Raw genomic sequence first — 26564 nt, 5'->3', positions numbered from 1 at the left:
CGACGAACAGTTCTTGTGCTGACGTTGCTTCCAGAGGCAGTTTGGAACTCGGTAGTGAGTGTTGCAACCTAGGACAGATTATTTTTACGCGTTACGCACTTCAGCGGTCCCGTTCTGTGAGCTTGTGTGGCCTACAACTTCACGGCTGAGACGTTGTTGCTCCTAGATGTTTACATTTCACAATAACAGCACTTACAGTTGACCGGGGCAGCTCTAGCAGGGCAGAAGTTTGACGAACTGACTTGTTGGAAAGGTGGCATCCTATGACGGTCCCACGTTGCAAGTCACTGAGCTCTTCAGTAAGGCCATTCTACTGCCAATGTTTGTCTATGGAGATTGCATGGCTGTGTGCAAGATTTTATACACCTGTCAGCAATGGGTGTGGCTGAAATAGACAAATCCACTAATTTGAAGGGGTGTCCACATACACTATATATACAAAAGTATGTTTGCCAAGTCAAATTAATCAATCCGTTTAGCCAACTCAAAATAACAACTTTATCCATTTCAAAATAAATGATCCAACACAAAATATCACCTTTTTTGGGGGGGGCCCCCCCCGTGGGAATCGAACCCACAACCCTGGCGTTGCAAACGCCATGCTCTACCAACTGAGCTACATCCCTGGCTCAATGCACATTTTGGTTCAACCGTAACTCTAGCCTCAACACTAACGCTAATCCTAACACTAACCATAACCCCAGCTATATGTTCAACCCGGTGTTGCGTTAAGTATGACAGAATGTGTGTAACGTTGAATTAAATGGAAATGGTATTGTGCTGAACGACGAGTTGAAATACGTTTTGATTATGGTGGCCCAGAGGTGTGCTGCACAAGTTTTGCGATTACAAATGGTCACACCCATAATGATCAGGCCACACCTCACCACACCCACCAAATGGGAGCAAACGTGCCTCAAAGGCTGTTGAAGAACGGTACGCACCTGTTTGGGGAAACGTATTATTCAGTCACTCAACGTAGCAAACGTTGAAGCGAACTGAACACACCCCTGGCTCACTTCTAACCCTAGGACTTGGTCAGATTCATCATTTTGTATATACTATATGTACCATGTACCAGTAGCCAAACTGATTTTGGCTCATTACCACATAACACTATGTGTTCAATAGCATACTGTAGCAGCAATATAAAACTGCTGTATACAGAAGACTCACCTAATATAGAGTACATTTTGATTTAATAGAGCAATGGAGAAAATACATAGCAGTTGTAACACTTGTGACAAATCAGTTCTCTCTGAAATGAACACAACCATAACTCCATAGAATACATAACTAATGTTTATAATATGAAGTTTCCAATACAATAATTCCTCCTAACAGTTTACAATGTTAAAGGGATAGTTCACCCAAATTACAAATGAACCTTATATGAATGATTGCTATAGAGAGTGGTCGACAATGCACATATCTTTGAATCACAGCCCCTGTTTTGAAGATATATGTGTTTGTGTACAACAAACGTATGTGTTGCGTTCTGATGGGGTACGACAGATTGAGGCATTTATAAGTTATTCTCTTCAAGAATCAATGGTCATATCGTTAATTTAAATGTCAAAAAATGGATGTACCAATAACAGACTGTAGCTTTCAGCTGTTGTAATTACAGCATTTATTAACTGTCACAAATGTAGACATTCCACTTCAATCAACACTCCCTTGATACCAAACAGAACCTAGTATTTCACTATATTCATGAATATGTACTCTATGCTGCAGGCATGTAAGTAGAACCTTCAACAGTACATATATTTTGGGAATTAACCTATTTATTTGATCTTGTAACATATTTTACTATCAGTAATTACTCTCCAAACTTTAAAAGCAATGGGTACTAACCAGCAGTAGGAGAACAATTTCTGAAAAGCGAGCATCAGCATTCATATTGTTGTAATATTACTGAATTTGCATTTAGTAGTATTCAGAAATTCGGCATTCAGAAGGCCTGTTGTCCCAAACATTCACTTTTAAAAGTATACTCACTTTTAAAATCTATTTCCGAGATTTCTGCGCCAAATTGTTCTCTGACTTGTATTTTAAAAGTGTGTATATAAAGACATTAATACAGTAAATGTACAGGATTTTAATCCAAATAAAACACTTGAATCTACTGTAAAAGGTATACAGTTCATTTCATTGTTGTGTTAATACAGAAAATAATAAATTACGCTACTCAAGTGTGTGCTTACTTTGAGTGTTTGACATTAACTGCATATGGGAGAGTGGGGTAAGTTGAGCAATTTTTTTACATTCAGCAGTACTCTGTCAAGGGAAATATAGTATTCTTTCAAAAAATATATCTACATATATTTTAGGAAGTTGTGTATCCCTGGAAATAATCAGAATTAATATAAACATTACAGTTTTGAAAACATAGGCCCTGTTGTTACCTCATATCCCAGCGATAATTTCTTGCAAGGGTAAGTTGAGCAAAATACCCCATGGCCATTTTCTCAACTTACCCTAAGGCAAACATTTTGACTATATTAGCCCACACAGCTACAAGGATGCACTTTCGTGCTAAGTTTAGGACCTCATATTGAAGCTTATAGAGACCCCAACTGATGTATAGAACAATCTTAAAATGATCTACCATACTTTGGTTTAGATACAAGCGTCATGAAACCTCTAACACAATAAATTAATTTGACTTGGTGAAAATCTGCTTTTTGGAACCAACTTGCTTACCACTTTTTTTAATTTGGTTTCTTCCTTCACAGACTCCATGAAATGATGGCCTCTTCCTAAATATTATAGAAACAAGGGTGGTTCAATTTACCCCTTTATCCCAACTTACAGAATAATGATTTAAGGAAAAACCTATGTTTTCAACTTACGTAATGAACTCATGGCCGCATTTACAGAGTCTATTTATACGGAAGCCTTGTATGACTTTCCAATAAAACCCCTTTCACCCAATTTGCTCAGCCAAACGCACCATTGGGTGCACACTGCCTGCCTTCCAGGACACCTACAACACCAGGTGTCTCAGGAAGGTCAAGAAGATCATCAGGGACCTCAGCCACCCGAGCCACGGCCTGTTCTCCCTGCTTCCATCACTTAGACATGGGCAGTACACAGTGGAGACTCCTCAGAGGAGGAAGAGTAGGACTATCCTCCTAAGTTAATTTCATAAAAATATAAATAGTGAAACTGTCACAGCGACGTGTATGCGGTAGGCGAAGTCAAGAGCAGGACACCGAGCTACTGGCAGAAACTTTACTGGATGCAGTGCAAAATACAAAGTACACAGGCAACCTCAAACAGCGAGGAAATAATAAGACCCGCACACATAGGCAACTGCCGCAAAGACCAAAACAATTACACACACTACACAATGAGAAACAGAGGGTTATAAAGGGAACATAATAAAACATAATGGGAAACAGGTGTAAACAATAAAGACCAAACAAGACAAACACTGAAACATCGATCGGCAGCAGCTAGTACTCCGGGGACGACGAACGCCGAAGCCTGCCCGAGCAAGGAGGAGGAGCAGCCTCGGCTGAATCCGTGACAGTACCCCCCCCCTTGATGCGCAGCTCCAGCCGTGCGCCGACCCCGGCCTCGGGGACGGCCAGGAGGACGCGGAGCAGGGCGAGTCGGATGACTCCGGTGGAAATCCCTCAACATGGAGGGATCTAGGATGTCCCTCCTAGGGACCCAGCACTGTTCCTCCGGACCGTACCCCTCCCACTCCACGAGATACTGCAGGCCCCCCATCCGACGCCTCGAATCCAAGATGGAACGGACTGAGTACGCCGGAGCCCCCTCGATGTCCAGCGGGGGCGGAGGAGCCTCTCGTACCTCACTCTCCTGGAGTGGACCAGCTACTACCGGCCTGAGGAGAGACACATGGAACAAGGGGTTAATGCGGTAATTAATGGGCAGTTGTAACCTATAACATACCTCGTTCAATCTCCTCAGGACTTTAAATGGCCCCACAAACCGCCGACCCAGCTTCCGGCAGGGCAGGCGAAGGGGCAGGTTTCGGGTCGAGAGCCAGACCCGATCTCCCGGTGCATACACCGGAGCCTCACTGCGGTGGCGATTGGCGCTCGCCTTTTGCCGCCTGATCGCTCGCTATAGATGGACATGCGCAACGTTCCAGGTTTCCTCCGAGCGCCGAAACCACTCGTCCACCGCAGGGGCTTCGATCTGGTTCTGATGCCAAGGTGCCAGGACGGGCTGATAATCTAGCACACACTGAAAAGGCGTAAGGTTAGTTGAGGAGTGGCAAAGTGAGTTTTGGAAAATTTCTGCCCAGGGGATATATTCCGACCACTCCACCTGCCAGTCCTGGCAATAGGACCTCAGAAACATACCCACATCCTGGTTCACTCTCTCCACCTGCCCATTACTCTCGGGGTGAAACCCTGAGGTAAGGCTAATCGAGACCCCCAGACGTTCCATAAACGCCCTCCAGACTCTAGAGGTGAACTGGAGACCCCGATCAGACACTATATCCTCAGGTACCCCGTAGTGCCGGAAGACGTGTGTAAACAGGGCGTCAGCAGTTTGTAGGGCTGTAGGGAGACCTGGCATAGGAATGAGATGGCAGGCCTTTGAAAACCGATCCACAACGACCAAGATCGTCGTATTCCCCTGGGAGGGGGGAAGGTCCGTGACGAAATCCACCGAGAGGTGAGACCACGGTCGTTGTGGAACGGGTAGGGGTTGTAATTTCCCTCTGGGTAGGTGTCTAGGCACCTTACACTGAGCGCACACCGAGCAGGAGGAAACATAAACCCTCACGTCCTTAGCCAAAGTGGGCCACCAGTACTTTCCACTAAGGCAGTGCACTGTCCGTCCAATACCAGGATGGCCAGAGGAAGGTGACATGTGAGCCCAATATATTAATCGATCACGAACCTCGAGCGGCACGTACTTCCGACCCTCTGGACACTGTGGGGGAGTAGGATCGGTACGTAACGCCCGCTCGATGTCCGCATCAACCTCCCATACCACCGGTGCCACCAGACAAGACTCCGGAAGTATGGGAGTAGGCTAAATGGACCTCTCCTCTGTGTCATATAGTCGGGACAGGGCGTCTGCCATAGCGTTCTGTGACCCTGGTCTATAGATGAGCGTAAATACAAATCGGGTGAAAAACATAGCCCACCTAGCCTGGTGAGGGTTCAGCCTCCTCACCGCCCGGATGTACTCCAGGTTACGATGGTCAGTCAAAATGAGAAAAGGGTGTTTAGCCCCCTCAAGCCAATGCCTCCACACCTTCAGGGCTTGCACCACAGCTAACAGCTCCCTGTCCCCCACATCATAATTGCGCTCCGCCGGACTGAGCTTCTTAGAAAAGAAAGCACATGGGCGGAGTTTAGGTGGCGTACCCGAGCGCTGAGACAGTACAGCACCGATCCCAGCCTCGGACGCATCCACCTCAACTTGGAACGCCAAAGAGGGATCCGGATGTGCCAGCACCGGAGCCGAGGTAAACAGGTCCTTCAGATGCCTAAAAGCCCTGTCCGCCTCAGCCGACCACTGCAGACGCACCGGACCCCCCTTTAGCAGGGAGGTAATGGGAGCTGCTACCTGCCCAAAGCCCCGGATAAACCTCCGGTAGTAATTGGCAAAGCCCAAGAACCGCTGCACCTCCTTCACCGTGGAGGGAGTCGGCCAATTGCGCACGGCTGAAACACGGTCAATCTCCATCTCCACCCCTGACGCGGACAACCGGTGTCCCAGGAAGGAGATGGACTCCTGGAAGAACATACATTTCTCTGCCTTTGCATACAGGTCATGCTCCAACAGTCTACCAAGCACCCGACGAACCAGGGACACATGCGCTGCGCGAGTAGCGGAGTATATTAGAATGTCATCGATATACACCACTACACCCTGTCCATGCAAGTCCCGGAAAATCTCATCCACAAACGATTGGAAGACTGAAGGAGCATTCATTAACCCGTATGGCACGACGAGGTACTCATAGTGACCCGAGGTGGTACTGAATGCTGTCTTCCACTCATCTCCCTCCCTAATGCGCACCAGGTTGTACGCACTCCTGAGATCCAATTTTGTGAAGAATCGCGCCCCGTGTAATGACTCCGTCATACTAGCAATCAGAGAGAGAGGATAGCTGTATTTGATGGTTGTCACGATCGTCTGAAGAAGCGGACCAATACGCAGCGCGTGGAGTGAACATGATGACTTTTATTTAATAAAGCAACCACGAAAAACAACAAATGACGATAGTGAAGTCCTCTGTAACACTGACAGAAACATGGAACAAAAACCCACAAAACAAGGAGAAACCACACAGAATAAATATGGCTCCCAATCAGAGATAACGAGCCGACAGCTGACACTCGTTACCTCCGATTGGGAGTCATATGACTAATCAAGAACAATCACCCAAACATAGAAATGAACAACTAGACTGCACACACCCTGGCTCAACAATAATGAGTCCCAGAACCAGGGTGTGACAGTACCCCCCCCTAAAGGCGCGCACTCCGGGCGCACCAGCATACAGTCTCGGGGAGGGTCTGGGTGGGCGTCTGCCCACGGTGGCGGTTCTGGCCCTGGTCGTGGTCCCCACCCCACCTTAGTCACCACCCGCTTCCCTAGCCTCCTCCATATGACCACCCCCCAACTAAACCCCACTGGATTAAGGGGCGGCACCGGACTAACGGGCAGCACCGGACAAAGGGGCAGCACCGGACTAAGGGACAGTACCTGACTAAGGGGCAGCACCGGCCTGAGGGACAGCACCGGACTGAATGGCGGATCCTGGCTGGACGGCTCTGGCGGATCCTGGCTGGACGGCTCTGGCGGATCCTGGCTGGCGGAAGGCTCTGGCTGATCCTGTCTGGCAGAAGGCTCTGGCTGATCCTGTCTGGCGGAAGGCTCTGGCTGATCCTGTCTGGCAGAAGGCTCTGGCTGATCCTGTCTGGCGGAAGGCTCTGGCTGATCCTGTCTGGCGGAAGGCTCTGGCTGCTCCTGTCTGGCGGAAGGCTCTGGCTGATCCTGTCTGGCGGAAGGCTCTGGCTGCTCCTGTCTGGCGGAGAGCTCTAGCGGCTCCGGTCTGGCGGACGGCTCTGAAGGCTCATGGCAGACGGGCGGCTTTGCAGGCTCAGTACAGACGGGCAGTTCCTGCGGCGCTTGGCAGACGGACAGTTCAGACGGCGTTGGGCAGACGGGCAGTTCAGGCGCCGTTGGGCAGACGGACAGTTCAGACGGCGTTGGGCAGACGGACAGTTCAGGCCCCGTTGGGCAGACGGCAGACTCTGGCCGTCTGAGGCGCATCGTAGGCCTGGTGCGTGGTGCCGGAACAGGAGGTACCGGGCTGAGGACACGCATCTCAGGGCTAGTGCGGGGAGAAGCAACAGGGCATGCTTGGCCCTGGGGACGCACCGTAGGCCTGATGCGTGGTGCCGGAACTGGAGGTACCGGGCTGAGGACACGCATCTCAGGGCTAGTGCGGGAAGCAGCAACAGGGCATGCTTGGCCCTGGGGACGCACCGTAGGCCTGATGCGTGGTGCCGGAACTGGAGGTACCGGGCTGAGGACACGCATCTCAGGGCTAGTGCGGGAAGCAGCAACAGGGCATGCTGGACCCTGGGAACGCACATAAGGGCTAGTGCGGAGAGAAGCAACAGGGCATGCTGGACCCTGGGAACGCACATAAAGCCTAGTGCGGAGAGCAGCAACAGGATGCACAGGACTCGGGAGACACACAGGAGGCTTGGGGCGTGGTGTAGGCACTGGTGGGAAAGGGCTGGCGACGCGCACCGTATTCCTGGTGCAAGTGGCCGGAACAGGCCGGGCTGGGCTGGCGAAGCGCACCGTAGGTTCTGTGCGTGGAGCAGGAACAGGCCGGGCTGGGCTGGCGACGCACACCGTAGGTTCTGTGCGTGGAGCAGGAACAGGTCGGACCGGGCTGGAGACGCGCACCGTCCCTTTGGTGCGAGGGGCCGTACCAGGCCGGACCGTACTGGGGACACACACCACTGGCTCTACCCCGGGAACTGGAACGGGCCGGACCGGACTGGATACACACCTCAGTCTCTCACGCCGTGCCTCTACATCTCCTTTCCCTCCTTTAACCAGTAGCCCCCGTAACCTGGTGGCCTCTTGAATTCGCCCCTTCTCTGCCTCCGTGAGCCCCGTCGTCCAAGCCATGTGCCCCCCCCAAAAAACTTTTTGGGGTTGCCTCTCGTCCTTCCAACGATGATGGCCCTGCTGACGCCGTTGCTCCTCTCTCGCCAGGGCCTTGATCTTCCCCCAAGGTCCCTTGCCCCCGAGCATGTCCTCCCAGGACCACGATTTGCCCACCTGGGCCATCGCCAGCCTCTCGATTTCCTTACCAGGCGCTTCCTCCCATGTCCAGTCTCTTTGCTCCCGGACACGCTGCTTGGTCCTTTGATGGTGGGTTTTTCTGTCACGATCGTCTGAAGAAGCGGACCAATACGCAGCGCGTGGAGTGAACATGATGACTTTTATTTAATAAAGCAACCACGAAAAACAACAAATGACGATAGTGAAGTCCTCTGTAACACTGACAGAAACATGGAACAAAAACCCACAAAACAAGGAGAAACCACACAGAATAAATATGGCTCCCAATCAGAGATAACGAGCCGACAGCTGACACTCGTTACCTCCGATTGGGAGTCATATGACTAATCAAGAACAATCACCCAAACATAGAAATGAACAACTAGACTGCACACACCCTGGCTCAACAATAATGAGTCCCAGAACCAGGGTGTGACAATGGTGATCTGATTGAGACCACGGTAGTCAATACACGGGCGTAAACCCCCATCTTTCTTTTTCACAAAAAAGAAACTCGAGGACGCAGGGGAAGTGGACGGCCGTATGTATCCCTGTCTCAGCGATTCGGCGACATATGTTTCCATAGCCGCCGTCTCCGCCTGAGACAGAGGATACACATGGCTACGTGGAAGCGCAGCGCCTACTTGGAGGTTTATCGCACAATCACCCTGTCGATGGGGTGGTAATTGAGTCGCCTTCTTTTTCCAGAAGGCGAGAGCCAAATCGGCATATTCAGGTGGAATGTGCATGGTGGGAACTTGGTTCGGACTTTCCACCGTCGTGGCCCCTACGGAAACACCCACACACCTCCCGACACACTGATCAGACCATCCCTTGAGAGCCCTCTGTTGCCATGAAATGTTGGGGTCATGAGACGTCAACCAGGGAAGCCCCAACACCACGGGAAACGCAGGAGAGTCAATCAAATACAACCGAATTATCTCCTCATGGCCCTCCTGTGTTTTCATCCTGAGCGGCGCCGTGACCTCCCTAATCAACCCAGACCCCAAAGGGTGACTATCTAGGGCATGGATAGGGAAGGGCACATCCACTGGAACTATAGGAATCCCTAACTTATGGGTGAAATGGCGATCGATAAAATTCCCAGCTGCACCTGAATCGACTAGCGCTTTATGCTGGGAATGAGGAGAAACCTCGGGAAACACAACTTTAATACACATATGCGCAACAGGGAGCTCTGGGTGAGTTGGGCGCCTACTCACCTGGAATGACTCATCAGTGCGCGGCCTACTGCCTCGATTCCGAGGAGACCCTCCCCAGCACCGACCAGCAGTGTGTCCTCTGCGGCCCCAGTTGGTGCAGGGGACGGCCTCTCTCCTAGTCTCTCTCCTAGTACCAGCACCTCCGAGCTCCATCGGGGTCGGCTCGGAAGTGCTGGGGGATGGAATGGACGGCCCCGAGTCCGGACGTCCGCGGGTAGCCAACAGGGTGTCCAGGCGAATCGACATGTCCACCAGTTGATCGAATTTTAGGTTGGTGTCCCTGCAGGCCAATTCCCGACACACGTCCTCCCTCAGGCTACATCTGTAGTGGTCAATGAGGGCCCTCTCATTCCATCCCGCGTTGGCAGCCAGTGTCCGGAAGTCCAGTGCGAACTCCTGCGCGCTCCTCCTCCCCTGTCGAAGGTGGAATAGACGTTCACCCGCCGCCTTACCCTCTGGTGGATGATCGAATACTGCCCTGAAGCGGCGGGTGAACTCTGCATAGTTGACTGTAGCGGCGTCTATTCCCCCCCACTCGGCGTTGGCCCACTCCAGCGCCTTGCCGGACAGACAGGAGATGAGGGCGGACACGCTCTCGTATCCCGAGGGCGCCGGGTGGATGGTTGCCAGGTATAGTTCCACCTGGAGCAGGAAACCCTGACACCCGGCAGCTGTGCCCTCATAAGCCCTCGGGAGCGAGAGCCGAATCCCACTGGACCCCGGAGATGAAGCGATGGGCATAGCTGATGGTGGTGGTATCGTCGGAGGAGGTGTAGACCAACTTCTTCTTTCCCATCGCTCCACGGTTTTCACCACCTGTTCCATGGCGGTGCCGAGAGCCTGGATCATAGCCGCTTGTTATTCTACGCGCTCTTCTATTGATCCAGCTGGCACCGCCGCTCCTGCTGACTCCATGTTTAAAGGTGCGTAATTCTGTCACAGCGACGTGTATGCGGTAGGCGAAGTCAAGAGCAGGACACTGAGCTACTGGCAGAAACTTTACTGGATGCAGTGCAAAATACAAAGCACACAGGCAACCTCAAACAGCGAGGAAATAATAAGACCCGCACACATAGGCAACTGCCGCAAAGACCAAAACAATTACGCACACTACACAATGAGAAACAGAGGGTTATAAAGGGAACATAATAAAACATAATGGGAAACAGGTGTAAACAATAAAGACCAAACAAGACAAACACCGAAACATCGATCGGCAGCAGCTAGTACTCCAGGGACGACGAACGCCGAAGCCTGCCCGAGCAAGGAGGAGGAGCAGCCTCGGCTGAATCTGTGACAGAAACCTTTTTTGAAAAGTTAGCCTTTTTATATAAAACTATACTAAATATATTCACATCACCAAATAATTGATTAAAACACACTGTTTTGCAATGAAGGTCTACAGTAGCCTCAACAGCACTCTGTAGGGTAGCACCATGGTGTAGCCGGAGGACGCTAGTTTCCGTCCTCCTCTGGGTACATTGACTTCAATACCAAACCTAGGAGGCTTGTGGTTCTCACCCCCTTCCATACACTTACACAGTAATTATGACAACTTCCGGAGGATGTCCTCCAACCTATCAGAGCTCTTGCAGCATGAACTGACATGTTGTCCACCCAATCAAAGGATCAGAGAATAAATCTAGTACTGAAAGCATAAGCTACAGCTAGCTAGCACTGCAGTGCATAAAATGTTGTGAGTAGTTGACTCAAAGAGAGTGAAAGACAATAGCTGAACAGTTTTGATCAAATTAATTTCTTTAAAAATGAAGAAGCCAGAGAGAGAGAGTTAGCTAGTTATATTTCATTGTATTTTATTTTTCCACTTTCACTTACTTAGCTAGATAATTCAGATAGATAGTTTAGCCTACTCAAACACCCGGCTCAAACTGAGAGGGATGCTATGTTAGCTAGATGGCTATGGCTATCCAACACTGAAACTCTTCCAAGTCAAGGTAAGCTTTTGGTTTTATTAACTGCTAAACTGCTTGCTGAATGTACACTGTACTGCATGATTGTAGTGGGTTTACTTACGCGTTAGTTATAGTAGCTATGTTGACTAGACTATGATGTTAGCTAATATGGTGACAACGATGTAGGCTGTGTGTAGCGGTCAGTGGTTATGATATGAAGGTTTGGCTTGGAAAGGTTTTTTTGCCTGGTCACAGACAGCTGATGTGTTGTGCACTGAAGTCTACAAGTGAAGGGAAAAGGTGAGAGGAGGAGAGCGCGTAGATGCGAGAAGGAATTATACAACGATTTGTCCAATAGAAACTCTTGTTTGCAACTGTTGGACTAATGACTACACCCTAGATCAGCTAGATGCAGGCAAGGCGGTATTGAATGTGTCAATGTCTGTCACCTTGATTACTCAAATTTCTCTCGACCTGTGCACATACAATGTAAACTTTCATTTATAGGCTAGGTTGTAGCAACCTCATGATGGGTATAAGAAAATTAGAGTATCATGTAGTAACCTAAACCTATCGATGTTACATTGAGCTGGGTGAATGGAAGATGAATGACAGTCATCCAATATGCTGTAATAGAAATAAGGCCATGCTCATTAAAAAAAGAATCGTCCTCCCTCAACTTAAACGGCACCGACCATCATGGCTAAAACTAACAGACTGGCCAATAGAGTCTACCCCCAGACCATGAGGATGTTGAATAGCCACCACTAGTCAACTACTTGGTCCCTGTTCCCCTCCTGCCCACCTGGACATCCTAACCCCCCCCCCCCCCCCAACCGACATCTACCCTGCCCCCACCCAAATTGACATGCTGCTCCCTCTATGGACATTTAATTTTAATAATTGTCACAGTTGTAAATATGTATATATAATTTGTCTTGTATCGTTTCATTCACACCTGCACTGTTGGAGCTCGGAGCTTAAGTACTTCACTGTACACTGCAATGACATCTGCGACCCTGTGCATGTGACTAAATAAAAAATCTAATCTACAAAGCTATGGTAGGCCTTGGATAGATTGTGTGTGTGAACCACACAGCTGTGTTGCAGTCCTTTTGAGGTCAAGATACATTCTGAACTGCAGAGAATACCTTCGATATCAAACTGTCAGTTGTAGCGTACTGTATATGTATCACTGTCTACTGGTAGAAATTAAGGGCTGGATTCAATCCGTATCGCAGAAGTTCACAGAAGATCCGTGTTAGAACTCGATTGAAATTTAAAGGCAATGTTTGCGGAGACTGCACTCACAGTAAACGCTGTATATGTCAGCTCAATCGGAAATTACCTTCACATACTAACGCTGATCTTCAATGATACTTCCGTGTACGGATTGAATCCAGTCTTAAATCTGTAATTAACTCAAATCCAGACAGCAAGGATTTGCATTTAAAACAATTAATAAACACTGTACTGGGACTAATAAGACACAACGTTTACCAAAACGTAATGAAAAGGTAGGCCTACATTTTGCAAGGTGATTGATAGGTTTGAGTCTCATTCACGTAGATGTTGGCCTTGGACGCTCGTCGGATGTGGCAGGGCTTGAAAACTATTACAGACTACAAAGGGAACCACAGCCGCGAGCTGCCCAGTGACACAAGACTTCCAGACAAGCTAAACCACTTCTATGCTCGCATCGAGGCAAGCAACACTGAAGCATGCATGAGAGCACCAGCTGTTCCGGATGACTATGTGATCACGCTCTCCGTAGCCAATGTGAGTAAGACTTTTAAGCAGGTCAACATTCACAAGGCCGCAGGGCCAGACGGATTACCAGGACGTGTACTCCGAGCATGTGCTGACCAACTGGCAAGTGTCTTCACTGACGTTTTCAACATGTCCCTGACTGAGTCTGTAATACCAACATGTTTCAAGCAGACCACCATAGTCCCCATGCCCAGGACACTAAGATAACCTGCCTAAATGACTACCGACCCGTAGCACTGACGTCTGTAGCCATGAAGTGCTTTGAAAGGCTGGTCATGGCTCACATCAACACCATTATCCCAGAAACCCTAGACCCACTCCAATTTGCATACCGCCCCAACAGATCCACAGATGATGCAATCTCTATTGCACTCCACACTAACCTTTCCCACCTGGACAAGAGGAACACCTACGTGAGAATGCTATTCATTGACTACAGCTCAGCATTCAACACCATAGTGCCCTCAAAGCTCATCACTAAGCTAAGGATCCTGGGACTAAACACCTCCCTCTGCAACTGGATCCTGGACTTCCTGACGGGCCGCCCCCAGGTGGTAAGGGTAGGTAACAACACGTCTGCCACACTGATCCTCAACACGGGGGCCCCTCAGGGGTGCATGCTCAGTCCTCTCCTGTACTCCCTGTTCACCCATGACTGCATGGCCAGGCACGACTCCAACACCATTATTAAGTTTGCCGACGACACAACAGTGGTAGTCCTGATCACAGACAACGATGAGACATTCAATAGGTAGGAGGTCAGAGACCTGGCCGTGTGGTGCCAGGATAACAACCTCTCCCTCAACGTGACCAAGACAAAGGAGATGATTGTGGACTACAGGAAAAAAAAGAGGACTGAGCACGCCCCCATTCTCATCGACGGGGCTGTAGTGGAACAGGTTGAGAGCTTCAAGTTCCTTGGTGTCCACATCACCAACGAACTATCATGGTCCAAACACACCAAGACAGTCGTGAAGAGGGCACGACAAAGCCTATTCCCCCTCAGGAGACTGAAAAGATTTGGCATGGGTCCTCAGATCCTCAAATTCTACAGCTGCACCATCGAGAGCATCCTGACTGGTTGCATCACCGCCTGGTATGGCAACTGCTCAGCCTCCGACCGCAAGGCATTACAGAGGGTAGTGCGAACGGCCCAGTACATCACTGGGGCCAAGCTTCCTGCCATCCAGGACCTCTATACCAGGCGGTGTCAGAGGAAGGCCCTCAAAATTGTCAAAGACTCCAGCCACCCTAGTCATAGACTGTTCTCTCTGCTACCGCACGGCAAGCGGTACCGGAGTGCCAAGTCTAGGTCCAAAAGACTTCTCAACAGCTTCTACCCCAAGCCATAAGACTCCTGAACAGCTAATCATGGCTACCCTGACTATTTGCACTGCCCCCCCCCCCCCCCCCATCTTTTTACGCTGCTACTACTCTGTTAATTATTTATGCATAGTCACTTTAACTCTACCCACATGTACATATTACTTCAACTACCTCAACTAACCGGTGCCCCCGCACATTGACTCTGCACCGGTACCCCCCTGTATATATAGCCTCCCTACTGTTATTTTATTTTACTTCTGCTCTTTTTTTCCTCAACACTTTTTTGTTGTTGTTTTATTGTACTTTTTTATTAAAAAATAAATGCACTGTTGGTTAAGGGCTGTAAGTAAGTATTTCACTGTAATGTCTGCACCTGTTGTATTCGGCGCATGTGGCCAATAAAATTTGATTTGATTTGACCCTTCCCATATTTTGACCTTCACCAGTGAGTGGTGGGGATGCACAGCTTTCTGACATTTTACAGCTTAATGCTACCTGCTGTATTATTTGCTCACCAAACAGTTCCATGAAACTGGGCGGTACATAAACCAGGGGTGCAGATTAACCCCTTTCATCGACAGGATCACACAGCAACCATGATTTCTCTGGTCTTTGCTCTGCTCATTGGAGCAGTGTAAAAATTGTCATACTAACATCACAAATGTGTTTTTACATTATTAAGAAATGTTATTCCACTTTTATCATAGTGCTATGCTTTTTTAAATAATCTCAAAAGGTGAGGTAATATAGCTAAGAATGTGCCTGCTCTCTGTTTCTAGTCGCCACGGAGGACGACAAGATCGCCGGAGGGTATGAGTGCAAGGCCTACTCCCAGCACCACCAGGTGTCTCTGCAGTCTGGCTACCACTTCTGCGGTGGCTCCCTGATCTCCAGCACATCGGTTTGTCACTCCTTCAGGCTCGTGCAGTGAGTGGAGGAGATCTTCGTGGGCTATACTCAGCCTTGTCTCAGGGTAGTAGGTTGGTGGTCTGTTGATATCCCTCTGGTGGTGTGGGGGCTGTGCTTTGGCAAAGTGGGTGAGGTTATATCCTGCCTGGTTGGCCCTGTCTGAGGGTATCGTCGGACGGGGCCACAGTGTCTCCCGACCCCCCCTGTCCCTTTCTCCCTCCCATCCCGGAGGACCTGAGCCCTAGGACCATGCCTCAGGACTACCTGGCCTGATGACTCCTTGCTGTCCCCAGTCCACCTGGTCGTGCTGCTGCTCCAGGTTCCACTCTTCTGCCTGCAGCTATGGAATCCTGACCTGTTCACCGATCGTGCTACCTTGTCCCTGACCTGCTGTTTTCAACTCTCTCGCTCTACCGCACCTGCTATTGCATCCTCTAAATGCCCGGCTATGAAAAGCCAAGTGACATTTTCTCCTGATGTACTGACCTGTTGCAACCTCTACAACCACTGTTATTTGACCCTGCTGGTCATCTATGAACGTTTGAACATCTACTGTTATAATCTCCACCCGGCACAGCCAGAAGGGGACTGGCCACCCGTCAGAGCCTGGTTCCTCTCTAGGTTTCTTCCTTTCTAGGGAGTTTTTCCTAGCCACCATGCTTCTACATCTGCATTGCTTGCTGTTTGGGGTTTTAGGCTGGGTTTCTGTATAGCACTTTGTGACATCTGCTGATGTAAAAAGGGCTTTATATATACAATTTGATTGATTGATTGATGGGTGGTGTCTGCTGCTCACTGCTACAAGTCGTAAGTAACATGTAAACTACTTCCAATATATTGTGTCCACCCCTGTCTAGCGTATTTTGTTCTGTCAATATTTAGGAAAGTTAACCTAATATTATACTGTTTCTATCTGGCCTGTCGTGAGTTTGTTTGTATCCGACAGGTACTTTACTTGCAAAATAATGTTTGGATGGAACTAAACTAAAGGACATAGTTAAATATAAACACTAAAACTAAGTTAATAAATTTGACCTCTCTCCCTCTCTCATGTGGAGGTGCGTCTGGGCGAGCACAACATTGCCAGGACTGAGGGTAGCGAGCAGTTCATCTCTTCTTCCCGCGTCATCCCCCACCCCAACTACAGCTCCTACAACATCAACAATGACATCATGCTGATCAAGCTGAGCAAGCCCGCCACCCTCAACACCTACGTGCAGCCTGTTGCTCTGCCCACCAGCTGTGCCCCCGCTGGCACCAAGTGTGTCGTCTCTGGATGGGGAAACACCATGAGCTCCAGTGAGTACAGCACCAACGTCAATACTTTCATGTATTTTGGGGCTAGGTTATAAAATATACTTGGTCAGGTAACCATTGCCAGTGTTCAGATGTAAATGATACATAATTGACATGTTCTGCCTTTCACTCCCCCTTCTTTCTTTCTATCCATTCTTTCATTTCTCATCCATCCTTACAGCCGCCGATAGCGACAAGCTGCAGTGCCTGAACCTCCCCATCCTGTCTTTCAACGACTGTGACAACTCCTACCCTGGTCAGATCACTAATGCCATGTTCTGCGCTGGATTCCTGGAGGGAGGCAAGGACTCTTGCCAGGTACTGAACAGCACTGACCTGTAGAGGCTAGTCCTGCTCTACTACTGCCTCTGACCAGCTTATCAAAACTATTAAGACCAAAAATACAGTACAGAGAAACAGTGAAGTAAATCTCTCATTCTCTCTCTCTCTCAGGGTGACTCCGGTGGCCCTGTGGTGTGCAACGGTGAGCTGCAGGGTGTTGTGTCCTGGGGATATGGGTGTGCCGAGCCCGGTAACCCTGGTGTCTACGCCAAGGTAAGAATATAGGCTTCTGCTGCTAAGTTTGTGGGTTAAAGCATCATGTAGTCCCGTGTAGCTCAGTTGGTAGAGCATGGCGTTTGCAACGCCAGGGTTGTGGGTTCGTTTCCCACGGGTGACCAGTGTAAAAAATAATAATTTATGCACTAACTTTAAGTCGCTCTGGATAAGAGTGTCTGCTAAATGACTAAAATGTAATGTAGTTTCAAATAAATTCTATAATGGGTTTGTGACAGCATTCCTTTAGCAGACCACTGGTTCACCCCTGTCACAACTACATGTTTCTAACTTCAATAATACCAACTTTATCCCAGATCTACAGTAACTTGGCCCTGTGTCTACTGATGTCTCCCTTCTCCTTCTCTTCCTCCAGGTGTGCATCTTCAATGACTGGCTGACCAGCACCATGGCCACCTACTAAGTCTGATCCTAGCTTTGGTCCTCCAGTACGGTCCCACAACTCTACAACATCCTGTGCAGTTCAACATCCACGTTTTGCACAGGAGATTATACATTTAACACTAAATACTTTTTTTCTGTTGTATTTGTACTCTCACTCTCCTTAGAAATCTTTGTAAAGGTATTTTTCTATCTTCTCATGTCAAGTAGTATTACTAGTAAACACCAGAGAAACTAGTAACACACAGCAAATTGTTTAAGTATGGATATTTTCTTACTAAAAGATGCAGGGGGTAAATTCATTGTGTCATGGTACCCTACCTTAACCACAACAAGATACAACAAGGAACATTATTGATTACATTGATAATTTTGTATAGTTGTGTATTGATGCCTTGCTGCTCACAATAGCTGATATAGGGATGTTAAAAGTGTGGCATAATTGCTCCTCCTTCTTACCCATTTAGAGTATTCTCTCTGTGAGAGTTGTGTTGCTACTAAAATACTATGTGGTGCAACATGAATATGGTTGGATCTTACATAATGTTTGTATACTGGGTTGCATGATTTAGAGTCAATATCCATAGAATATTAAATCAGTCAGACTCAGTTCAGATGCTAAATACTGTACTTCAATATTCACAGTAAGAGATTTCGTAACCTCCATTATTGAGAGGGACAATCAGAGGCATCATCAGAGTTCCCGAACATTCAGGGCTCAGCCCTGGGCCATCACATGACAATACCTGCATATTAATGAATAAGAGGTGTTTGGCTATAAATATACAGTGGGGAGAACAAGCATTTGATACACTGCCGATTTTGCAGGTTTTCCTACTTACAAAGCATGTAGAGGTCTGTAATTTTTATCATAGGTACACTTCAACTGTGAGAGACGGAATCTAAAACAAAAATCCAGAAAATCACATTGTATGATTTTTAAGTAATTAATGTGCATTTTATTGCAATATATATATATATATATATATATATATATATATATATATATATATATATATATATATATATATATATATATATATATATGTGTGTATATACACTGCTCAAAAAAATTAAGGGAACACTAAAATAACACATCCTAGATCTGAATGAATGAAATAATCGTATTAAATACTTTTTTCTTTACATAGTTGAATGTGCTGACAACTAAATCACACAAAAATGATCAATGGAAATCAAATTTATCAACCCATGGAGGTCTGGATTTGGAGTCACCCTCAAAATTAAAGTGGAAAACCTCACTACAGGGTGATCCAACTTTGATGTAATGTCCTTAAAACAAGTGAAAATGAGGCTCAGTAGTGTGTGTGGCCTCCACGTGCCTGTATGACCTCCCTACAACGCCTGGGCATGCTCCTGATGAGGTGGTGGATGGTCTCCTGAGGGATCTCCTCCCAGACCTGGACTAAAGCATCCGCCAACTCCTGGACAGTCTGTGGTGCAACGTGGCGTTGGTGGATGGAGCGAGACATGATGTCCCAGATGTGCTCAATTGGATTCAGGTCTGGGGAACGGGCGGGCCAGTCCATAGCATCAATGCCTTCCTCTTGCAGGAACTGCTGACACACTCCAGCCACATGAGGTCTAGCATTGTCTTGCATTAGGAGGAACCCAGGGCCAGCATATGGTCTCACAAGGGGTCTGAGGATCTCATCTCGGTACCTAATGGCAGTCAGGCTACCTCTGGCGAGCACATGGAGGGCTGTGCGGCCCCCCAAATAAATGCCACCCCACACCATGACTGACCCACCGCCAAGCCGGTCATGCTGGAGGATGTTGCAGGCAGCAGAACGTTCTCCACGGCGTCTCCAGACTCTGTCACGTCTGTCACGTGCTCAGTGTGAACCTGCTTTCATCTGTGAAGAGCACAGGGCGCCAGTGGCGAATTTGCCAATCTTGGTGTTCTCGGGCAAATGCCAAACGTCCTGCACGGTGTTGGGCTGTAAGCACAACCCCTACCTGTGGACGTCGGGCCCTCATACCACCCTCATGGAGTCTGTTTCTGACTGTCTGAGCAGACACATGCACATTTGTGGCCTGCTGGAGGTCATTTTGCAGGGCTCTGGCAGTGCTCCTCCTGCTCCTCCTTGCACAAAGGCGGAGGTAGCAGTCCTGCTGCTGGGTTGTTGCCCTCCTACGGCCTCCTCCACGTCTCCTGATGTACTGGCCTGTCTCCTGGTAGCGCCTCCATGCTCTGGACACTACGCTGACAGACACAGCAAACCTTCTTGCCACAGCTCGCATTGATGTGCCATCCTGGATGAGCTGCACTACCTGAGCCACTTGTGTGGGTTGTAGACTCCGTCTCATGCTACCACTAGAGTGAAAGCACCGCCAGCATTCAAAAGTGACCAAAACATCAGCCAGGAAGCATAGGAACTGAGAAGTGGTCTGTGGTCACCACCTGCAAAACCAGTCCTTTATTGGGGGTGTCTTGCTAATTGCCTATAATTTCCACCTGTTGTCTATTCCATTTGCACAACAGCATGTGAAATTTATTGTCAATCAGTGTTGCTTTCTAAGTGGACAGTTTGATTTCACAGAAGTGTGATTGACTTGGAGTTACATTGTGTTGTTTAAGTGTTCCCTTTATTTTTGAGCAGTATATATATATATATATATATATATATATATATATATATATATACACACATACATACACACACACACACACACACACACACACACACACACACACACACACACACACACACACACACACACACACACACACACACACACACACACACACACACACACACACACACACACACACACACACACACACACACACACACACACACACACACACACACACACACACACACACACACACACACACACACACATACATACATACATACATACATACATACATACATACATACATACATACATACATATATATATATATATACATACAGTGGGGAGAACAAGTATTTGATACACTGCCGATTTTGCAGGTTTTCCTACTTACAAAGCATGTAGAGGTCTGTAATTTTTATCATAGGTACAATTCAACTGTGAGAGACGGAATCTAAAACAAAAATCCAGCAACTCACATTGTATGATTTTTAAGTAATTAATTTGCATTTTATTGCATGACATAAGTATTTGATACATCAGAAAAGCAGAACTTAATATTTGGTACAGAAACCTTTGTTTGCAATTACAGAGATCATATGTTTCCTGTAGGTCTTGACCAGATTTGCACACACTGCAGCAGGGATTTTGGCCCACTCCTCCATACAGACCTTCTCCAGATACTTCAGGTTTCGGGGCTGTCACTGGGCAATACGGACTTTCAGCTCCCTGAATAGATTTTCTATTGGGTTCAGGTCTGGAGACTGGCTAGGCCACCGAGGGTGATTGACCGTCATCTTGAACTCTTTCTAATAATTGCGTCAACAGTTGTTGCCTTCTCACCTGCAGTCCGACTCATCCCAAACCATCTCAATTGGGTTGAGGCCGGGGGATTGTGGAGGCCAGGTCATCTGATACAGCGCTCCATCACTCTCCTTCTTGGTAAAATAGCCCTTACACAACCTGGAGGTGTGTTGGGTCATTGTCCTGTTGAAAAACAAATGATAGTCCCACTAAGCCCAAATCAGATGGGATGGCATATCACTGTAGAATGCTGTGGTAGCCATACTGGTTAAGTGTGCCTTGAATTCTAAATAAATCACAGACTGTGTCACCAGCTAAGCACCCCAACACCATCACACCTCCTCCTCCATGCCTTGCGGTGGGAAATTCACATGCGGAGATCTTCCATTCACCCACACCGCGTCTCACAAAGACGTTGGAACCAAAAATGTCCACCGGTCTAATGTCCATTTCTCGTGTTTCTTGGCCTAGCAGGTCTCTTCTTCTTATTGGTGTCCTTTACATTTACATTTTAGTCATTTAGCAGACGCTCTTATCCAGAGCGACTTACAGTTAGTGAGTGCATACATTATTTAATTTTTCATACTGGCCCCCCGTGGGAATTGAACCCACAACCCTGGCGTTGCAAACGCCATGCTCTACCAACTGAGCTACATCCCTTTAGTAGTGGTTTCTTTGCAGCAATTCGACCATGAAGGCCTGATTCACACAGTCCCCTCTGAACAATTGATGTTGAGATGTGTCTTTTACTTGAATTCTGTGAAGCATTTATTTGGGCTAAAATTGAGGCTGGTAACTGAACGTCCTCTGCAGCAGAGTTAACTCTGGGTCTTTCATTCCTGTTGCGGTTCTCATGAAAGCCAGTTTCATCATAGCGCTTGATGGTTTTTGCGATCTTGTCACAAGACAACTGATTGGCTCAAACGCATTAAGAAGGAAAGAAATTCCACAAATTAACTTTTAACAAGGCACACCTGTTAATTGAAATGCATTCCAGATGACTACCTCATGAAGCTGGTTGAGAGAATGCCAAGAGTGTGCAAAGCTGTCATCAAGTCAAATGGTGGCTATTTGAAGAATATAATTACATTTACGTCATTTAGCAGACGCTCTTATCCAGAGCGACTTACAGTTTAGTGAGTGCATAAAAAATGTTCATACTGGCCCCCCGTGGGAATCGAACCCACAACCCTGGCGTTGCAAACGCCATGCTCTACCAACTGAGCTACACGGGACCTATAAAATATATTTTGATTTGTTTAACACTTTTTTGGTTACTACATGATTCCATGTGTTATTTCATAGTTCTGATGTCTTCACTTTTATTCTACAATGTAGAAAATAATCAAAATAAAGATAATATATAAATGCTATTTGTCATTATATGTCATAGAGAAATATGTAATTTATATATTTACACTTATTTCCGATTACATTTCCTAATCAGAAATCAACTTTTGAAAATCTCTATGCAACATAGAAAGGCCTTATATATAATAACAAAATAACAATTAATTACAATTAGAAACAAATAGAATACATTTGAGGCGGAACCGTTTCATCCTAAAGTGGAACTATTTTTCACGGAACCCCATTCACCCACACAGACTGCGATAACTGATGCACCGGCAATGTCAAAGTTGTCAAACGAGATTTAAGACGTTACGCGACCTCGGAAATGTATTAATGATCATATAAACCTAATTTACGCGAGAATAACGAAAGATAACCTTCGTTAGAAACATCGGTTTATATTTTTAAAGGCCGGTTTGATTCCTTTTTTCTTTCTAGCCTCTTGTAGGCGTCTGAACTCGACAAGATGCGCCTCACCATTCAGATGTTGATATCCCATGGCCGGGTGGCCCGTAAGATGGGTCTCGGTCCAGAGTCCCGAATAAACATGCTTCGGAACATTCTTACCGGGCTCGTTCGACACGAGAGGATAGAGACCACCCGAGGCAGAGCAGACGAAGTTCGATTCTATGCTGAAAAGGTGAGGACATGGATGGTAACCTTACCCTTTCACGCAGCTCAACACAGCTGCTTCTCCAATAGTAGTTCAAAGGCCGGCAGATGGCGATATTGAGTCGTTTCATCTTTCCGTCCAAAGGGAATGTATGCAGCCGGCTATACACTTGTATACCCCGTCAACCAATCACATCTGGGGTGAAAAAACAGACTGCTCCAACCTGATTGGCTGAACGCGATAGGCAACATCCAGAACATGTCGGAAAATGGTGTTTCATGAAGAAAGTGCATATTTTCCCTGTTTTTTTTTCTCGCCATTAAATCGAGTTAAGGAGGACATCACCTCCTTTGCAGCCTGAATGGAGAATGTTTTATGTACAACCCGGTCCTTGGGGGATATGAGTGTATAGCTGGCTACATAGATTCCCTTTGGACGGTAAGATGAAGCGACTCAATATTGTCATCTACCAGCCTTTGGGCTACTCCACTAGTTGACTAAACTCAACTCCCATGGTGAAGGAAGTTTCTGATGAACTCCACCAGTGGAGTTGAGCAGTCCATGCTTTGTGAAATTCAGCTCTGACTACATTGATTCGCCCAAGATCAATAGTAAATTATGAAATGCTTACCTTGTACCAATGGATGTCCTATGTAGTTGTGTGCCTTTCTTTCTTTGCTGAAATCCATACTTTTTAATCAAACTTTAATCAAATACAACCATGGAGTTGAGTTTTGTGAGCTACTTCTCAACCATCCATGTTTTGTAGGCTACTGTAGTTTTTGACAGCTTGTGACGTTGTTGACCAATGAGTGATGTTGTTTTGCAGTTGATTGACTATGCCAAGAAGGGAGACACTGACGAGAAAGCGATGAAAATGGCAAACTTCTGGCTCACAGTAATTGTTCTTTCTATATGATCTTTGTATTTTAATGTCCACAGCTTTGTTGTACTATTATCTACCAGATTAGTATGAGTGTGTGTTACTAGTTCTTTCAGTCAGTCATCATCCTCTCTCTCTCTCCTCTGTGGTTTCAGGAAAAGGATCTGATCCCAAAGCTCTTCAAGGTCCTGGCTCCCAGGTTTGAGACCCAGCCCAAAGCCTACACCCGGATGGCCCGCATTCCCAACAGGGAGAACCTGGACAAGGCTGCCATGGCCGTGCTGGAGTACAAAGGCAACCCGTTCCCACCTCTCCAGCCCACCAAACGAGATAATGAACTCACGTTAATCAACCAGCTCCTCAAAGGCTACAGAGAGGAGCGGGCTCAGCAGGCAGCAGCCAAGGTTGAGGCGTAATGCAACCAGCCACACACACTGACATTACATGTGTTAGATCAGGGGTGTGTTCGGTACGGTGAAACATTTAGAATGTCATGTCTGTTCTACACAATGTATTTCTATCCGAACATTCTGGAACGTTGCCCTCTCCTGAATAAGCCCCTGTATTTCCTTAGTAGGGGACCCGCTGGTGGGTTGTGGTCTTTACCGTTATAGTCCACAGATTCTGACTAGGTCCTGACTTGGAAACATTTTGTTGCTTTGTGTGTAATAAGAAAACACCCAACACTTTTGGTGGATCATAGTACAGAAACATGTGGGAGCCACTGTAGATGACTGATTACAGTATTTTACTTTCTATGGACCCCACTGAACATGAGAGGATGTTGTGTGTCAAAATAAATGTATTGTTTGACAATGTTAAGCGTTCTGTTATTTTGACTGTTAGTCAAATGAAAAGTTCTGTTCATGACACTACTGTGAATTTAACAGATGTGCTTACATCAGAAACAGGTTTGATGTGCTGTTATTATTCCCTCTACTGGTTCAGAAACATGTCCCCCAAACTTTTCATTATCAAGGTTTGATGTCCTGTTATTAATCCCTCTAATGATTCAGAATAAACGTCATTGGCAAATAGAGGCAGGATATTTTATGAAAGCAACCACCATCAGTCTCCTGTTAGTTGAGCCAGCCAGGCATAATCACACACTCCTCATGAGCTTCCCCATTCGTTCTATTTGTTTAGATTTCGAACTGTTTTGTTATTAAGAGCTGCTGTAGAGCTTGGTTTTTACATACTGGGAATAACTTGCCTAAATTTCCCCAAACCTATTGCAATTACATTCAATTGGACCTGCTCTCCGCTCTCCTTTGCCACTTGCCTGTAAGCACTCCAATTGTGAGATTGGTTCCAGAATAATAATTGTACTGTAACAAGATGGAGTTGATGTTTTGGACAAATGCCCTTGCCCTTCTACAACATATAACATATAAAAACAACTCATACACATTCACACTGTTGCCAAGGTATGAAAGAAACAGACAAGGCCTCTACTAAAACCAACCATTTTAATTTGGCAAAAAGTGTATGTACAGCGTATTCAGAATATCCTCATTTGACACCATTAAAATGCATTCATTTCGAACAGTGCTTCAGTAATGTGCTCTTAACCAGACCTCTCTAAATACCCAGGAAGCTGTGCTGTTATCTGTCATGCATATAAAACCCTCACACTCATCTGCCTTTGCTCTTCCACTTGTGTCTGTGTGTAATAGACAAATACCATAGATAAGTTGATCATGCAGCTTTTTCTACAGGATGAATGGAACCTATCAGTCAATATCAATCTGTTCAGTCAAGTAATGGCATCTGTAACCATGGACAACAGTGGATTGTAATGGCAATAGAGCTGAATTTATACGCCTACAGAGACACAATCTTTAGATCACCAGAACAATCTAATTCAAGTAGCATTCTTTTTTACAGACTAAATTATACCTTTGACTATGTTCTTATGTACATAACATGTGCTGTACCAGTCTGACCAACCCAAGCCTACTCCAGACATCTACTACAGAAATACAATAAAGGTCTATTGATAAAACCATTAGAAACAGTCGATTAACCACCATTATTTCCCCACCCCCCCCCTACCCTTTTTTTTACAGATTGGATTTTTTAAAAATTAGACTGATGCATGTTTCATACTCAGATATTAAGAAGTTATACAAGAAAAAATAAATAATTGTTGACTGCTTCCATTTCTTAGAAGAAACCGGTGGTAAAATGATCCTTGACACAGTCTTATGAATAGGCTACTTAATCAACTTAATGTTATTCAGATACCATTTTTTAAATGTCTGATAATGACACTTGATTAAATTAATATGAACATATCTACAGGTAACGTTTGTATATTTGATACCAGAATATCATTGGATAGTGGTGTGGATACGTATCATTCAGTTATAAGCGCTCTTCAAAGTCACTTTGAAATAAATGGCGGAACAGAAAATCTAAGAGAAGGGGGACATTAAAGTGCTCCATGCAGGACAAACAGGACGTTGGTGCTACTACTTTCACAGTTACTCTAAAGGGTTTGCTTCAGTTGTGTATGGGCCAAGGAGTTTTCATGGTCAGGAAGAACTACTAATTCTACTTATCGATAAACAACAATGAGCAAGCCCCTCGCACAG

General features: G+C 46.6%; 1 protein-coding gene and 1 pseudogene across 3 annotated transcripts; both read left to right on the top strand.

Annotated features, from left to right (window-relative positions):
- Positions 1 to 1722: 1722 nt before the first annotated feature.
- Positions 1723 to 17818, top strand: LOC311107962 (trypsin-1-like; annotated as a pseudogene). The gene is made up of 7 exons: positions 1723 to 1744; positions 15101 to 15182; positions 15328 to 15449; positions 16516 to 16756; positions 16935 to 17071; positions 17207 to 17308; positions 17685 to 17818. The product of its transcript is annotated as a trypsin-1-like (transcript).
- Positions 17819 to 22719: 4901 nt separating this feature from the next.
- LOC311122257 (large ribosomal subunit protein bL17m-like) lies at positions 22720 to 24785 on the top strand. 2 transcript variants are annotated; one of them, XM_084158049.1, is made up of 3 exons: positions 22720 to 23111; positions 23914 to 23982; positions 24123 to 24785. In XM_084158049.1, the coding sequence occupies exons 1-3, from the start codon at positions 22938 to 22940 to the stop codon at positions 24381 to 24383; spliced, it is 504 nt and encodes a 167-aa protein (XP_084014175.1). In that variant the 5' UTR covers positions 22720 to 22937; the 3' UTR covers positions 24384 to 24785. The 2 variants fall into 2 exon arrangements, with proteins under 2 accessions (XP_084014175.1, XP_084014176.1); XM_084158050.1 differs by lacking the exon at positions 23914 to 23982 and having other exon boundaries at positions 22738 to 23111.
- Positions 24786 to 26564: the final 1779 nt, after the last annotated feature.

This window comes from Coregonus lavaretus (assembly GCF_964263955.1).
Source record: "Coregonus lavaretus genome assembly, chromosome: 3".
In the NCBI taxonomy this organism is placed as follows: Eukaryota; Metazoa; Chordata; class Actinopteri; order Salmoniformes; family Salmonidae; genus Coregonus; species Coregonus lavaretus.
The sequence above is the reverse complement of the archived record's forward strand: the minus strand, read 5'-3'. Positions and strand labels throughout refer to the sequence as shown.